The sequence below is a fragment of the Phalacrocorax carbo genome, chromosome 1 (assembly GCF_963921805.1).
Source record: "Phalacrocorax carbo chromosome 1, bPhaCar2.1, whole genome shotgun sequence".
Lineage (NCBI taxonomy): Eukaryota > Metazoa > Chordata > Aves > Suliformes > Phalacrocoracidae > Phalacrocorax > Phalacrocorax carbo.
Window position 1 is genome coordinate 76,770,769 of NC_087513.1, and position 17,892 is coordinate 76,788,660.

The window sequence follows — 17,892 nt, forward strand, 5'->3', positions numbered from 1 at the left end:
AGAGGATGAATAATAGCTTTATGGGCATTTTCTTTTGTCTTTGCCATACACGATGTAAAGTGGAGTTCAGAGAATTTGTTTGAAAGAATTCTTTCTGTCTTTTGATGCGGTGAGGGAGTGTAAAGCTTTCCTCAACAAAGTAACATCTCAAAGGGAACTCTGGTTGATGTGTATATATTTATAAACACTAAGGCTGCAATTATCATAAACCTTATTAAATCACAGCAGCCTATTTGTTGTTCTCCAAATACGGATATGGCCAGAACATGTCAGTCAAAAAATTGTTAAAAAAATTCCAGCCTAAAACTAACCCCTCAATTTTATGACCTAGAATTAGGGTATAGTCAGCAAGATGTAATTTATCACTGTGATATAATTGCTGTGGAATACAGTTTTTTAATCAGTGGGATAGGAAGATACAGATAAACTGTGTTCTGGCTGGCAGTGTTACAGTCCCACTGCTCCATGATGAGCTGCTCCATAAATATGTTTTAAAAAATGTAAATGCCCATCTGATAAGAAATCCTGAATATGGAAAATCTTACTTAAAAGCAAGCCAACACACCAGAGGACAGGAGAAAATTATATGTAAGAAAAGAAGCAATATTCCTGTTCTGATGGGATGCTTCCAATTAGGGAAACAAAAAACAGCATAGATGTCTCCAACTTTGGAGCGGGATCTGTCGTTGTGCCAGGGTCTGTCCTTGCCCAGCTGGTCACAGACTAAGGGCCAAACATGGTGGGAGCCAACGTGAAACATATGCACGCCTAGGTATCTGAGGTAGATGTTCTAGATGTTGTGGGGATCCAGGATGCTAATCCACACATGGACATCTTGGTATCCAGGTCTTGTAAGAGTTACTTTTCACCTAGTTAGAGGAATACTGTGAATATTTTACTGTATACTGCCTACTGAAAGTGGTAAGGACTGCTCTGATTTGCCGTGCAAGTTAAATAACACTGGTTGTATGGAAAGAGGGTTTTACTGTGCACACAAAGAAGAAAATGAATGCTATTTGTGTCTCCAAATTCCATGCTAGCAGAGAGTCAATCTTCGTATTTTAATTAGATAACCAGTACATGGAAGTAGCACTGAAGACATTCTCCTCCTCTCTTGGCAGGCAACCTTGGTTTTATGGCTGGGGCTTTAATCTTCCACGAGGCCAAGCACTATTAGAGAAATGGAACCTTATTCCAGATGGAATAGATATTCTTATAACACATGGACCACCTCTCGGTAAGAAAATACTAGTGCTCTAGCTATGTATTTCAGATGATTATACAGTAACTGATGGCTCTCCTTAGACAAAGAGTGCAATCCTGACTGACAAAATTCAAAAGTAACATCCGTACTGATTGCAGCAGCACGAGGACTTCAGCTCAGGTTTATGTGTCATGATTACCTATGCTCAATGGTAGGAAATTAAATAATGGCTTAAAAAATAAAGCCTTAACACAGGAAGGCTTAATGAGCTTTATAAATAAGCAAGGTCTAGTTTTCCTGTGAATTTGTCCACTCTGCCACTGGTGAAGTCAGTAGATTTAAATCATGGAGCCTGCTTGAAGAGAAATGCAGGACTGGGATCTTGGTCTTTTAGCACTGTCTTTCTCCCTCACTTGCAGTAGCATTCTCCCACCAGCGAGTACCCAGAGTCTGTATTTTTCCTCATCATGCTGACTTGGAGCATCTTCTGCCTCACAAACCCAAATGCTGCCATTGTTTGCCTATACTTTGGACAGTGTGAGTGAATTGCCTGTAATTAATACAACCTGGCAACACTAACAGACCAACAAGAAATAGTTTTGCGTTTGTGTTTTACAAATATTAATCTAGGTGATATAAAAGGAGGAGACATTTCTTGTATTCTTAGATAATAGTGAAATTATCTGTGTTATGGAAATAATAAAATCACAGAAACATGTCCAGATTCAGTAAAGGCTTAAGGCTTTTAACATGTTTTTCAACATATTTAACATATAGGAGGCTATATTTAATGCAACTATGTGTTTAACTCTCACTAATTTAATAAATAGACACAAAAGTGAGCATGTACTTAAGAGTTCTGCTGAGTCTTACTATGGAGGAGTGCTTTGTGTGAAATGAAGGCACTTGGTTTCTTTAAACCTTTAGATCCCCCCAATTTCCTGAAGCTAAAGCCCTCTTGTCTTCCACCCTTTCTTCTCTTTCAGAGCTTGGAGGAGAAAGTATCTAAAGGGTTTGTGTTTCGTTGTTTTCTTTAGAAAGCCATGTTTGCATTCCACTGCTCTCTAATCCTGGGGGAAAGGGCTTCTTTGTGAGCACAGTTTCTCACAGTAAGGGCGTGTGTTTTGATACTTCACCTAAGTGGAGTCTCATGCCATGCCATAGACTGATTTTAATATGGACCTGTATCGTAAAAAGTGGATGGCAGCAACTGATTGTTTAGACCTTGAGACATCAGCTTCAAATGGTTAGCACTGGGCATGATGCTGGGTCTTTGGTATAGTTTTATTTAAAAGTCATATTTAAAACTTTTTCAGAAGCTTTTTCAGCACTTTTAAAGCCAGCTGTAAAGAAATCCAACCTTCAGCTGGTCCAGAGAATATCCCTTTGTCTAGCACTTGAAATCCAGTGTTGGAAGGTGGAGAGAGGGGTTTGCACCACCCAGCTTCAGCACCTTGCTAATTTAGCCAGCAGGCTTCTCCAGGCTGCCTCTGTGATCAGCGGAGGGAGGAGAACCTCTAGAGAGCGCTGCAGAGTAGGCACTCAACAGACATGCTTTAATAATAAATTTAATAGTAAATTTAATAATTGAAAAGTAAGTTGTAGTAATTCTGAGGAAGAGCTTGCCCATCTCCACTAACTGTAATGGGGTAACGTGAATTCCCCTCATCTCTGTGTCTTGGTATTTGTTCTCTTTTTTTTTTTTATTCTTAAGCTTCTACTGTCCCTCAAGGATTTTCTTTTTCAAAAGTTCCTGTTTCTTTGCCTTTTTCTTATTGATGCATTAATAGATGTATCAGGCACAGAGCGCTCTGCCTGAGGGCATCAGCTGTTGGTCTCCCTAACACCCATGGCAACAAATGCATGATGCTTCAAAAGAAATGAGCACTCTGCCTAACTTACAGAACTTTCTTGTGTAGCTCCAGACATTTTGGGAAACAGGATCCTCCTTGACCCTCCCAGGCAATTATTTTAACCAGGAAGCTGATTGCTGTTGTTCTGATCTTGGACAGCATCACTAGAGCTGTTCCTAATGATCATAAATAGCAATCAGTGCTCTTGCAAATCCGTCTTTTTTCTCCAGTATGGCTGCCTAAATTCTGTCCATCATGCATTTTCTCTACTGCTTTCTCTTTCCGTCTTCAAAAGAGTGTGCGTCCTCCTAAACTAATTAATACTACATTATTAGATAGATCTAAAATTGCCTGCATGATTTAGATGCAGAAGCACTATTAAGAGTTAATGGACTTTGTGTTTCTAAGTCAGTTAGGCACGTAACAAAAATCAGAGTAATTTTTATTTTTTTTTCTGTTTTAGAGTAGTGCTTTGGGATGAAAGCAGGGCAGGGATACACAGGAGGTTCACACAGGATGAGAAAACAAAGGCTAAAACAGCTATCACTGACCGTTTTATCACTAGCCTGTTTATTTTTAATAAAGATATGAGATTATTCATAAAGATAATGATTATGGGATCAGTGCTAATGCTCATTTCTATATCAGCATATTTTTGTTACTTTTATGTGTAGTATAACTTTTAAAGTCTTTTCTCTGATTCCTGAAGAACTGCATTTATGATTCTTGTATTTCTTTTCAAAAAGTTCATTGTTCTTTGTTGGTTTTTAATTTAATTTCACCTTTAAGTCTTCATTTGTAGCTGTCTGTTTGATTGTCAGTGACAAAGATTTATACTTTCCTGACAGCTGCAGAAACCTGTTTCAAGTAACCAAACATTAAAAAACCCCTAAGATGAACTCTAATTGTTAGCTAGGTGTAATCAATTATTCTTAGTTTGTGTAGTCAGGTGTACATAATAAGCTGCAAACATATGGGAAAGCTTCAGAAGGGTGATAATGCATGTAAACAAAAACATGTTCAACATAAATAATGCTTAATTTAATGGAGAAGTTAATTTTATGGATTTTTGTTTGTGAAGTTTTTGAAGTGGAAATACTTTAGGCTTTATGTTCACCACAGACATTTTGACAATTAACTGTTTCAAATCGTTGAAGTAACAAAACCTATGGTTATAACACGTTTGCTCTGAAAAAAGCCTGACTGGATTCCAGAGGAGTTGCTGGCTGCGCTTTGACATCTTAAATGCTTATTATTTCCTACAGTGAATTTTGACCTGCGTTGGATGCCAAGAGTGCCTGGTAAAATCAGTTACCAGAACTGAGCATTGCTCTGCTCTGTCTGAGCATAGCAGGGCTTTCTTTTTGTACATCCCCCTGACAGGAGCCAAGCAGAGTTTTCAGAGGCATCTGAATGAATTATAAGTCTGTGGCCGTTATGCGAACTACCTTTTTTTGACATTCAGGATGTTGCATTCCCAACTCATTTCTGAAAAGTGGACTTAGCTCTCTGAATAACCATGATACAAGGGCAAATTTTTACCATTTTCATAAAACCCCTCAGCATACTGAACCCAGCACTGGCATCTAGAGGTATTTCTCAACGTGTGAACCTACCCTGAAGCTCTAGCAAATCTGAGAGCTTTTCCAAGAGCTTGAATACCACAGTTCTGGTCTTTTAAGCCAGTTGGTTAGCTGTTATTTAGCCATGCTTGAGCAGACCTCAAAAGCAAACGTATGAAAACCAGGTCCAGACTCTATACCTCCAGACTTTTCTCAAAGGCACAATATATTCACGCTATTGCAGCAATCTTAAGTCAGAGATACAAAGGTATAACAGGCACACAGGGAAAGTATCAGAACAACTAAAGAAAAACAGAATGATTACATCTTTTGGGTTTCCAAATTTGAGCCTGATGAAAATGGCAGAACAACAGAAGGAAAACAAGACTGGATATTGCAAACACTGTAATACAACAGCATCCTTATACTACTGCTTTGAAAGAAGCACGAGACTTCAGTTGGCACTAAGCACCCCTCTGCAGAATGTTTTTAGACGTATAAGCAAGTTGGTGTGCATGTTTGTCTGTATGCACAAAAACTGCATTTTTAGACAAAAATACTGTAATTGCAGTGATTTTTTTTTCCTTGAAAAATAAATGGCAAGAGTTTTCTTTGGATGAGGTTTATGCTTTTCCTCAAGTATTTTTCCTTCCTTCGTCTTTTACTTCCTAAGGCAAACACTGTTTCTTCCATGTCAGTAGTTCTATGGCTGCTTATGAAAAGCCACGAGACATGAAATCTCAGAAATACTGAATAGCAGCACAGCTTTGCAGATAACCTGTCATCTTTTAAAGCTTTTCTCTCTTTTCCAAAGGTTTTCTAGACTGGGTTCCTAAGAAAATGCAACGGGTAGGATGTGTTGAGCTGCTGAACACAGTCCAGAGACGAATACAGCCAAGGCTTCATGTTTTTGGACATATCCATGAAGGTCAGAACACATTTCTTTCTACACATATTTAAAAACCACAGACACAGAAGTTGTCTGGTTTAACTAGCATTTTCAAACTTAAATGTCTGAACTGAAGCACTTCTGGAATTCAGGTACTTATTTAGCTGCATAAATAGAGAGGAAATTGGCTGATACCTGCATTTCAATATTTGTACTTCAGCTTCTCTTTCAGTTTCTACATCTATAAAACAGGGTGATGCCTCCTTCACAGACATGATTACTGTGAATTTTAAAATAAGAACATGAGTCCAGTAGTTACAGAAAGTGACTAAATATTAGGATTGATGGATTGTATTTTCCTCTGCTGAATCTCTGTGTCTTAAGATAATTAATGTAAGCTCTCTGTGTCTCAGTTTCTGTGTTTGTAAAATGGGTAAGAATGTTTTGGGGGTTGCTTCTAAGACTTAATCTTTAAGATTGTATGATAAAGGTTGTCTCTCCCCATCAGTGCCTGTATGAAGTTAAAATCAGGTGATGTCACTACTGACTTGTGTAGAAGTTCAAGATATTTATTTGCTTTGGCAGGGGAAGCATTTTGTACCTGGACAAAACAAAGGGGTTCTCTTGACTACTTGAATTTTAACTGGGAAAAAATTAGTCAGTAAAGGTGACAAATAGGTTCCACTGCAGTCAGTGGCAGTAGGAGTTCAGCTCCAGGCAAAGAGGAGGGTAGATGCTGTCTGCTATAGAGAAGTTTGTCCTGTTCACATCTCATGGTAGCAAGACTTCAAGCAGTGCCGCTACCAAAAGAAACCACTGGGCTGTGCAGAAGTGTACCATTGGCTTGTAAGCATGTATTATCAGCTGCTTAGTTCTTGGCAATGTTAACTTCCTGGCAGGAAAAGGTGCTCCACAACTGCCAGTTTTCTGCTTCTGGGACTGCTAGAGCCTTCGAAGGATACCTGTGGGTCTCACCAGCGTAGAGATGAACAAACGGAAAAACTGGAGTAGCTGGCACTCAGATACTTCTGGTTTTGTGAAGAGCTATTACCCTTCCCAGGAAATCCCACTCTGACTTGCTGCTGGGAGCTTTCACCGTGCTAGGTTAGGAATGACATTGATGAGAGGTGGTGCTGGCATAAAACTGATGGAGAAGACATTCAGGTCATTATTTTACAGTCAGGGATTAAGTCCTTTCTCCTCATGTGTCTCATCTGTGTTGACCTGTTAATGCCAAGGTAATGTTACATCACAGGGTAAACAGGGTATTTTTATTAACCCTTTGCTATTACAGCAGTCTTTGAGATTCCGTACAAGAGAGCTGGTGAATACAGTTCAAACTCATTGTCTTTTCAGAAATTGTAAGCCAAGTAGGTTGCAGGGGATATAAGCAAACATGTAGCGAGCCATGAAGTTTCAGGCAGGTAAACAAAATCACATCTGCTAAGACCAAGCCCAACTTTGGCTCCCAAGGGAAAAGAGTGGCACATCCACAGAATGGTAAATCTTGTGAATTAATACAGTTGGCACAGTCGGTATCAGAACACAGAAACAAGGTACTCTTCTTGTTAACTATCATAATTTAGAGAAAACAAATGGGGAACTGCATAGCCTGTTTTGCAGTGGGAGGCTAAATCTCTGCAGAGGAGAATTCCCATTGCAGACAGCCTGTGCAAACGAAGCTGCTCTTTGTAGAGAGAATGCATGATTTGAACAGATGAGATCCTCCCCTGACTGAGCATAGCTACATCTGCAGCAGTCATTTACCGAACATCCGGGAGGAAGAGATGCTTAGAAGAGATGTTTCCCCCTCTGCATTGCTGTCTCTGCCAAAAAATACCTCTGCACATGGGCTTGCTGCTGATCAGACCCATGGAAGTGGCAAGCAGCATGTCAGGGACTCCAGCTAAAATCCTGGTTTGCCCATTACAGCCGGTACTTGGCTGAGGTCGTGGCCGAAGAAATTCTGCTGGCAGCAGAGTAGAAGTGAAAACTGTGGCATTAGGAATCTTCCAGCAAAAGGAACGTATTAGCAAGCTGATTCTGTTCTCTCCAAACGTGTAGCCGAGGAGACAGAAAGTCCCAGCAGCAATGCTGACTGTCCTCCGTGCAGTTTGCGTTTTACACAGAACAATTGTTCTGTGGCAAACAGCAAATGATTTAAAGAAATGTCTGTGACAGGAACCTGACAGAGTTTTCTTCCCTCCCTAGTCCCTAATTATAGTGCAGTTTTTCCATGGGGAGTCCAGGAGGCCCTGCATTATTCAGGGTATTTTAAGGAACAAAAAGCAAAGGAATTTGGCTACTGTTTCTTTGTTTGTAAGTTCTGCAACTAACAATGTTTCTGTAAGATGCGAAATTGCACTTAGAAAACTATAGGATCCTAGGTAGCTAGGATTTGGATAGCTGGAACTCGCTGTGTGTAGCAATGAATATGTTTCGCTATTAACTTCATTAAGGGCAAGATTGAATCTTAGTACAAGTGCTTTCTACCAGGTGATTTCCCAAAAATCATGTATTTCAGATTGTGAATACATTTCTTCATATTGATCTTAATATTTCAATGCAAGTTTCCAACATTAAGTTTTCAGGTTTAGTGTAATCAAGCTTAACGTTTTTTCCTAGTCACTCATGGAAAGGTTTTTAACAATGGAGAGTGTGTCTACTTTTTCATAACACCAGGGCAGATAAAGGGTGGCTTCTTCACTTTCTCAAACAGTATTTCATGGTATTTCTACAGGCATTAGAGCTGGAAGTTTGATTTTCTGCACATCATTTGGCTTGGGTGTCTACTCAGACATGAGATGCAGTTAAAGGGGTTTTGCCACTTGTGAGACATAGAGAAGTGTGTTTTCTCCCATGGAAATGTTATGGTGTCTTAAGGTGTGAATTCACCTTGTCTATCAGAGAATGCATTAATAAAACCATTTTTTTCTCTGCTTGGGAAGGCATTTTCATCTCTTTCCATCAAATTTGGTTGAAATTGGTGAACCAGTTCAAACACATGGGAAGAAGAGGTTCCTACTAGACAAATCCCGCCCAGGTGCACAGGCACACTTACTCCCCTTAGTCAGGCAATGCTTTTTCTTCACTGGTTGCTTAACAGATGTACAAGACAGGACAGAAAAAAAGGTGGAAAGATGAAAATTGCCCAGAGTTTGGTTCACTGACGACTCCAAACCTAAATTATCAGAAGTATGGTTTTTTTCAATGTGGTAATTGCCTAAGCTCTGTCTTCTCATCCTTTCCAAAACTGAGAAGGTTTTAAGAAAAAACCTTTGCAGGAAGAAATACCTGTCTTTCTAAGGAGGCTTGGCTAGCTGGCTGCCAGAGGTTATAGCCACTAGCTAGTCAGGGTCCATTCTGCTTTTCTTGCACAATTTATAAGATGGCAAAAAGTTCTACTGGAGGACAAAGCCTGTATTAATTCAGGAGACCATTCTGCTTTGCATGAAGAGAATTTTTAAATTCCTTGTAAGTAATAAATGTGCCACTTATCGCTGTGTGATAAAGGTGAATAATTAAAAAAAAAAAAGAAGATAATAATGAATAGTGAGAGTGACCAGAGTTGTTCTTTCTTTGTAGGTTATGGTGTCATGGCTGATGGAACTACTACCTATGTGAATGCATCTGTGTGCACTGTGAATTACCAGCCGCTTAATCCACCTATAGTTATTGACTTACCTACTCCAAGGAACACATGATTATAATGAGGATTTAAAGTTGTGCCCAACACATTAGCAACTTTATATTGCTGGCTGAGAATCCCAATAGGGAACCATTCAAGAAAAAAGCGAAAACCTTCTTCTTTTTTCCCTGCTAGCTCTTCACAGTTAAATTTTGAGTGACAAATGTGGATGAGGAACAAAGACATTTTGGTACCAGAAGGAGATTAGAGACTTTAACATTTCACCATTAAAATATTTGTGAACGCAGAAAAGTGAATGCATTCCACATAAATATATATATATACATATACATATATATATATATCTTAAGTAGGGACTTTTGTATATACCATGCATTATATTGGACTTATTAAAAGAACAGTGTCTTTTAAAGGAGTGTTTCTTTGAGAAAGTTTGCGGTTTAAACTTAAGTGTTTAGACTAGGATTTCCTCATTTCAGATGTTTCCCAGTGAGCTCTTGGTAAAAGAAAAATGATGGTAAAGATGTTTTCCCGTAATTAACGTGGCAAATATAAAAGATGGTTCACGAATGACCAGTCACAGGAGGAAAGCTATTGCTTCAAGTCCTCCAGGTCTAAGTCTTTGCATCTATTCAAGCCCAATGCCATAGAGGCCCTAATTCACTGTACTGAAATCAAGTTTTACTACATCTGGCATTACAGATGGTGAGGGAAATGGCGCATATTGCTGGCATGCTGTAAACAGCTCAACATTCAAGAAGGGAGACTGTGTTAAGTGCAGTATAAACTCAGGAATTTGTAACCTGGACTCGCCTGTGAAAAAAAGGATGACATTTCCCTTAACAAAAAAAAGGAAAGAAAAAAATATTACTGTGTTTTCATATGGTAAGGCGATACCTGATTGTATGTAAAAAGCAAAAAAAGAAACCAAACCAACAACCCACAAAAGACCCACCCAATGTTCAGTAGTGGTATTTTAAATAAAACCCACTGGGACTATTTGTTTAAAGCATGTTAATGGGACTTGCAGCCAACGGTGAGATTACTGGTTTGAATTTGGCCTCAGTCAGAAGTGATTACATGTCATTGTGATCCTTTGTCCTTGGGGAACACTACGGATGTCAAGCAGAAGGAGTCACCTCCAGGTGGAGTTTGGGCGTTCGCTTCTTGGTAGCTGGGTAGTAGCTACGTAAGTGCGATGAGTGACGTGTTCACGCCTGTGGGTGCAGAGCAGGGGCCGCCTCACAAAACCTGTCGCTGATGTTTGACCGCTCATGGACGCTGCTGAGAGAGGCCCAAGACAAAATCATCAATCGAGTTGAAACCCGTCTGTCGTGTTGCATGTGACGCCAGGCAAAGCGGGGGACGTGTCAGGAGCTGGCTGGGATGGTCGCCGCTAGTACTGCCCGTGCAGCTTTCCTGCAGGTTAACAGAGGTGTTGAAGCTGCTGGGATTTCAGTCCCATCCTAGGCAGAAGCTTAAGAACTCATTACAAACACACACACACACACACAAAAAAAAAGTGCTTCAGACGTGCCCTACAAGAAATGGGTTTCTGCCTTGAACTAACAAACATTTCCATGCTCCAAGAGGAGCCTGGATGGAGGTAGTTTAAGTGCGGTATTCCAAACGTAGACATCCTGAATTCGGGGCTGATGGCCTCTAGATATTAAATCTTGTTCACACACGTTGGGCATATCATCGCACTACCAATACAGGGTTGTTAGCAGGTCTGTGCACAGCCCGCATCTGCACAAGCGCAGTGGATAATTGTGTATGTTACTTTTTGCCTGATACATGGGTGTAAATGTGAGCTTCACGTAGCAGCAGCATGTACTTCATATGCATACACAATTTAAAATACTTGGGTTGCAAAACCAGGCTATATCGGCCTCAACTCTAAGCGAGGCAGGCAGAAACATTGCTGCTGCGAGCAGTGGCATTCAAGCCCAGAAACTAACTCGCACTGGGGACCCACCAGAAACCACCAGACCACCAGAGAACATGACAAGTCGCAGGTCTGTCATTTCTTGTAAGCTGTTGAGTCTAAAGTAACGTGCTGCTTTTTCCTGAAACAAAACCCGAACCAACTGCCGGTGTCCTGCAGCTGGTTTTTGGGTGAATAGTTCACAAGCGCATGAGCAGTCTGCCATGAATTCAGATGGGGCCACTTTTGTCAAAACTACTGGTGTAGAAATAGCAGGATCAGCTCCTAAATCATCAAGGACTGCAATTCATAGTTAAATGCGAACAGCCGCCATCATTGGGAAGATGAGCAATAGCGTGTAGTTAGAATAAAAGTGTCTTAGCTAGTCACAATTCAAGCAGTTTGAAACAAATGTGGCAGGAAATTGGCTGTATGTTAAAGAGGTCTGAAATGTTTACATTCGCTCACGGCACTTAAGAGACTAAAATGTTAAAGTGGGGGGAAGAGGTCTTTTTATTAGCCTCAACAAAATTTCTATGTCGACCATAAACTATTCTCTTAAAAATAATTTTTCCTAAGGTATCTTCAAAATACTCTGTATTTTTATGTGGAAAGGATACGAAAGCAGCTGTTACTTCAAAATATCATTTAAAATACTTGAGGTATGAAAGCTTAAAGGTTATTTAATCATTTTGGCATAACTTGGTTGTTGTTGTAATTTTTGGTCAAGCATGTTAGACAAATAAAGTCTTAAAAAAACCAAAACCAAACAAACAAAAAATAAGGTCTCTTTATATCCACCTCATGCATTCAGCCCCATGTCGGGGAAGCTGCCTGTCTTCTCCAGGTGTAGGAGCCAGCCGGTGGGACATCAATGTTGTTATTGTGGCGGGCTGTGGGTCAGCTAGGGGGGCAGCTGGCAGAGGGGCTGGGGGCAGCGGGCAGAAGGGACCCTGGTCCATCCAGCAGCTCCAGGCCACCACATCTGCAGAAGGTAGCAAGCTGGAGCTTGGGGTTGCAGAGAGGGGGGGAAAACAGCGCCTGCTACCTCCAACTGATGTATTTTGGTGGGGGAATATGCCAAGTGTGTCTGCGACGCAGGGAAGAGCTAACGTGAGGGAGCGCTGCAACGGGGCTGTGGAGCAGCCAGGAACTGGGATGCCCTCCTTTGGGAAGGGGCGGCAGTCGGGGGGAGAACGGTTCGTGCTCTGGGTTGAGTGTTAAGGACACAACCCTCACAGGGAGGTTAAGGCGAGGTGACTTCTTTTTATTTTAACTGTGTGGGCCCAGTCAAGGCCTGGGCTTCTTGCCTCAAATCTTCTTGCCTCAGATCAGTGAGGCCATGAAAAGGAAGGTTTCCATGAATGTTGGCCCTATTTAAGTTCAGGGATGTTCTCTCAAGTCATTTCCCACCCCACCGCCCCACTGGTGACTTTCACTGATACCTATCTAGGTACCATCACTCCCGAAGGTGTGCTGATGTGTATCACTAATGCGTGCGTTCCCATCACCAGGCAGAACTGTTACCGAGATTAATTGCAGTTAATTTTGATGACGAATAGGGGAGAGATCGCTGCATGTCAATGAAAAAAAGACAAGATTATTTTTACCTCTCTCAGTCACATATGGCTGAGGATGTGAAATGTTCCTTGACTACAAGGAATGAGCAAGCTGAGACTTGGCACCCGCCTTTTCCCAGGCAGCCCTCACTCGCCGCAGCTACACCCCAGCCTGAGGAACTGGGTTTAGGTTTTCAGATTAAGCTATTTGGTAGCCCCTGAAGCCAGAGACCCCAAAAGTATGGTGGTTTTCAAGGAAGTCGCTGCAGGGAACATGGCTGGTGGCAGCAGCACGCCGGGCTGGCCCTGCCAGGTGCTCCAGCGGTGAGGCGGCTGTGGGGAGGGAAGGTGAACGTCCCCATCCCTGGGTGATGCAGGGGGACAGAGCGGGTGGGAACTGCTCTGGCCTTGCTGCAGGAGGGAGCCAGAGGGGATCAGGAGAAGCAGTTCATCTTCTCCAGTTGCTGATTGCTGCAAATAGCCAGTGTAAATGCTGCAGAGGAGGAGGAACTTAGACGGCAATTTTTGGACTAATCTGCCCAAAGGGATTTTGCCCCCTCCCATTCATTCTTATTTGTGTGAGAATTTCTCTCTTAAAACCCCACACTATTGCTCACTGCTAATGTAACTCACATATAGCAAATATAACTGCAAATGATCTTTTCTTTCAGGTACATTCCTGTCCCTTTCTTGAAAGTCTCTCTGCAGCTGCGATTTTAGTGATATTTTGGACCAGTGAGCTCCCTGGGTGATTGTGCACAGTGCATTAGAACAACAGGATTTCGCTTATCCTTGTTCGTGTGCTGCTGTTCGGGTTTATTGACTGTCCCTTTGTTCTCTTTTTATGTGAAAAGTGTAAATAGGAGTACTTATATGTACCTTCTTTGTGCCATTCGTTATTTTGTATACTGCCATTATGTTGCTTTTTACTCACTTTGTCTAGAAATTAAAATAATTTCAATTCTAGCTAGGCTTTCTTTCTAACATTCTTACTTCCCCATCTCAGAAATTCTCCCCTCCTCGCTTTTTGATGTGTCCTTTGGGAGTTGGTGAGAGGCAGCGATGCCAGAAGAGGACCTCCTGTTCCTTCCTGTCTGAGCATTTGGAGACAGTTCCCTGCGACTTTCTCTCCCGATCTTTATCCAGTTCTGTTCTTTGTTTGATTAGGATTTTGGGGGTAATAATGGACATTTGCAACCCCCAGTGGAGGACTGTGGTGAGCTGCCCATGCCTCTAGCTGGGTTTTCTCTTTGAGAGGTGACAGCTGAGCTGGGCTTCCTTGGTTTCCACAGGCATCACCCCCTTCATCCCAGGGCGCCCTGCCCAGGTTGTGTCCATGGGGAGACCCTTTTACCACTCCCTGGCCCATTCCCCGTGGCAATCCTCGTCATCCCCGGTCAGGGTTTGCTGTTGGGGGCACCTTGTCTGCCGTGTGTGGTGAGCACCCACAGGGCTGAGGGTGCGGCTGGGTGGGGTATGGATGGAGACGTGATGTTTGCCCAGTCTTCATCCTGCTTTTGGGGTTTTTGCTTCTTGGCTAGTGCCTAACCCATGACCCTTCTTTGCTTCTCCAGAATAGCTCTTTCACAAAGGTCTTTATCAAAACCTTTGCAAGTGTCTGCACCAATTATGGCAGAGATAGCTCTTCTTGCCAGGACTTTGATGTACCAAAAGCTTTCAAATAGATTAAAGGAACAGGCTTTTCTCCTCCACAAACTGGCCGGCTTTGTTTCCCCCTGTCCAGTAAAGTGTATTCCTCCTGTAGAGCACGATGGACTGAAACCGAGCAGAGTAATTAACTAACTCGCTACCTGCCACCAGGCCAGTGCACAAGATGCCCTCGCACTCATGCCGTTTGCTCTGACTCAGTGCAATCCAGGTCTGGATAGCGGAAAAATCACTTCCTGACGCTGGAGAAGAGGCCGTTCGCTCGCCCAGAGCAAACCCAGTAGCGCAGCTGCTTCTTTCCTGGTTTTGCCCAGGGAGAAGTGCTGCACCATGAGGTGCTGCCGGCTTGCAGTGAGCTGCAGAAGAGGGAGGAACAACTGTAAGAAACAGGATCCAGACAGGTTTGCCATTTCGCTTGTTCTCATTACATTTTTCTTTTAATGCTTTCTGCTTTCTGGATGGGATGAGCAGTTTAGGCAGGGCCAGATGGGAAAATGCTGGATGCTATAAACATGCTGCAATGGCTTATGGTAGCATTACACTGCAAATCAGGGTAAGGAAAATGCTCTACCCCACCAGCTGAGCCATGCAATAACCAACAAAGGCTGGGGAGAGGCGAAGGTGGCATTGCAGTACCCGCCCACCAGCCCAGCCTGGCTCCCCACAGCAATTTGAGCTCACCTGTGGTCTCACTGCAGGTCCAGGCTGGGCACAGGGGGCTAGCCCTACTCCCTGATGAGTGCCCCATGGGACTATTAAAAGCTCTTGGGCTTGGTGGTACAAACCTTTCCACAGAGGCCACCGAACCGATGGGAAGGGGTCGCAGAGGATCCCGGCACACCTTCCCCCAACATGCACCCTCTGCTCATGGAGGAATGGCAGGGGATGCTGCAGCGTGTGCCCCAGCAGGGACCCTGACTGCGGGAGCATGGGGCCAAAGCTGATGGCATGCGGTAGGTGACTCCGTCCACACCTCTACAGAGCACAGAGCCGGTTCACCCTGGTGTCATCTGTTGTAGGTCTCAGAGGGAGGCTTGTCCCCATCCTTTCAGGTTTCCATTTCAGACTGGCGGTGCTGCCCCTCCACCGAGAGACACAAGGGATGTCCAGAAGCAACAGTCAGGTTCCAGCTGCCTCCCAGCTGCACGCTGCTGCGCCTCGCCTCCAACGTGCTGACGGAGGGCTTTGTGCAAACAGAAATACTCTCATCTGCATGCTGTAATAACCCACCCTGGCAGGCTGCTGCAGTGGGAAATTTCATAGGCTCCTGCAAACTTTCCTCCCACCATAATGGCCTGGGCCAAATTTTCTAGAAATAATGAAGTTACGCAGGATAAAGCAATCTGAGTGGAGTGGGCAATTAAACCCATATTTATATTTCTTCTACTGTTTTATAAGGCTGTTGCAAGGCACAGTCATTCTGATTACATCTGTTACCTGATATTTTAAAACGAACAGAGAACTGCTTCACAGAGACGTGTGTCGGCTGCTGATTACCTTTCTTTTGTCACTGACTCCCCTGCTTCCCATGGTTGGTCCGTCCCCGCCACTTCATGTCACTCATGGTGGTGTTCCCTAAACAGCCTCTCACCACGGGCACCCCCACTCTAGATACCTCTAAGGTCTCCCCAGGGATGATGTGTGAGCCTTACCCCATCCCGGTCTTGCTTTTGAGCCCACAGACAAACCCCACTGGCTTCCCTGTCAGCCCCAGCTCCAAGGACCTGCAACAAGCCGAGAGCACTGTAGGACAGGTCCTTCGCTTTGGGTGAGCCTAGGGTCATCTACCAACATCACTCTGAGCCTCTCCATGTGAGTGGGTACCCCTCTATGGGGTGGATTTGCTCCGTGGGAAGGAAAAGGCCCTGCTCCATCGGGAATAAATGACACGGCCAGCCAGAGCAAAGGCAGCACCACACCAGGGCGGCCAAGGTGAAGCATGGCAGAGCAGGGTAAACCTCCAGACACATGTGCCCAGCAGGGTCCCCCAGCCTTCCCAGCACTGGGGTCCCATCCATTTGTGAAACAGTGCAAAGGCTTGGCACCTTGATACTCTCGTGGCCTGCCCGCAGCACTCTAACCAGGATTTCCACCCCTCATTCACATGCCAGGTGATGCAGCACCTCTGCCCTCATTTGTAGTCCTCTGTAGCCACATACACAGGAAAGGAAAAGCTGCTGTGAAGCCACCAAAGAGTCAAGAGAAGTAGCTGCTGCCCCATCATTTCAGCTGGTGCCCTCTGGGTTTTGAACTGGGCAAGCTGGGAAGCGATGGTTTACCTGCAAAAGCACCTTCTTTCCCCGCCTGTTATGCTTGTAACACAGTGTGTACATAATTATGTTTATTGCTTGTTCAGAAAGAAATAATAGCTCTGAAGTGTTACCTATCAGGTTTGTTTCTGCGGATGCCCGTAACAATAATTAATCATACATATTAACATGCGGTCAAGAGACTTGTCAAAACTGGAGCTCTCAAGCGGTAAACAGAGCTCTCGCAATTAGCAGTCCCTGCTCTGAAAACGCTTGGATTGATTCATTGTTCCTCCCAACACCTAAGAAAGTCAGGGAAGTAATAAATCATGAAAATATAGACAAGGCACTCAACAAACTATGATGAAGACACTTCATCAGCTGCCTTCAGCTCTATGTCAGAGTGTTGCACTAGAGTCCGCACTGGCTGAGCTGGCCGCATGACAGCTGTAACCAGTATGTGTTCACTAACACGGCACTAAACTTGAGAATACCATGCTCTCTTCTAAGTTAAAAGTAGAGGATTTTGTACTTGCTTTTTAATTCACCTGCTACTGAGCATGTGCCATCCCATAAAATAAAGCTATATGAACTTTTAGTACACAGATTTTAATCTGAAGTGTAGGACCTCCTCTGCTGAGTCCCCTGAGGTTGGGTAGACCAGAGATGCAAAGGTGGAGCTGCCTCTGCTGGTCAGGAAAGGGTCCTTCCACCCCTCCACGAGCTCAGGGCACTGCAGCGTGAGACACCCGGCTGTGCTGAATCCTGGGTGTGCTCTGTTAAAGCAGCGCCTTTTAACTTGCAAAAAAAATCAACATTGGCTAAAGGAATAAAAGAAAAAAGGACAACAGCAGCAGAAGAGGAATGGTTCCTCCAAACTTTGAAGCTGGTGTTATCTATTAGAAACAACAAAAGGAACTCAAAGCCAGGAGATGGAAAGCAACAAAACGTACGAAAGCAAATGACATGAACAGGGCTCTCAGAAGTGACGGTGACGTTTCGTGCTCCCTATTGGCTTCATTTCTGTTTGGGAACGAAAAAGGAGAGTGTCCTTTAAGAACAGTGTTGTCTAGGTAGTCTCTGCACTGGTGTTATTAACAGTGGTTGTATTTGGAAATCGTGCTATTGGTCTAAAAATCATCAGGAAATCACAGCCCACATGTAGAGTTGAAATAGGAAGGTAGATTGTGGCTGGTTTCTTTTTTTTTATTTTTAAATAAAGAAAAAAAGAAGACTGGTTTTATTCTTTAAAAGTTCCTTATAGATATAAAAGGCAGTTACTTCTTCTCTTGACTCCTTGGTGGCTTCACAGCAGCTTTTCCTTCGCTGCGT

General features: G+C 43.3%; 1 protein-coding gene across 4 annotated transcripts in view; it reads left to right on the plus strand.

The window, feature by feature from the left end:
- Nucleotides 1-13,609, plus strand: part of MPPED1 (metallophosphoesterase domain containing 1) — a 66,626-nt gene extending 53,017 nt beyond the window's left edge. For all 4 annotated transcript variants that reach the window (XM_064460952.1, XM_064460959.1, XM_064460976.1 and 1 more), the window contains exons 5-7: nt 1,122-1,237; nt 5,434-5,547; nt 9,094-13,609. In XM_064460952.1, the coding sequence (XP_064317022.1) occupies nt 1,122-1,237; nt 5,434-5,547; nt 9,094-9,212 (349 nt within the window). In that variant the 3' untranslated portion in view covers nt 9,213-13,609. The remainder of the gene's footprint in view (nt 1-1,121; nt 1,238-5,433; nt 5,548-9,093) is intronic.
- Nucleotides 13,610-17,892: the final 4,283 nt, after the last annotated feature.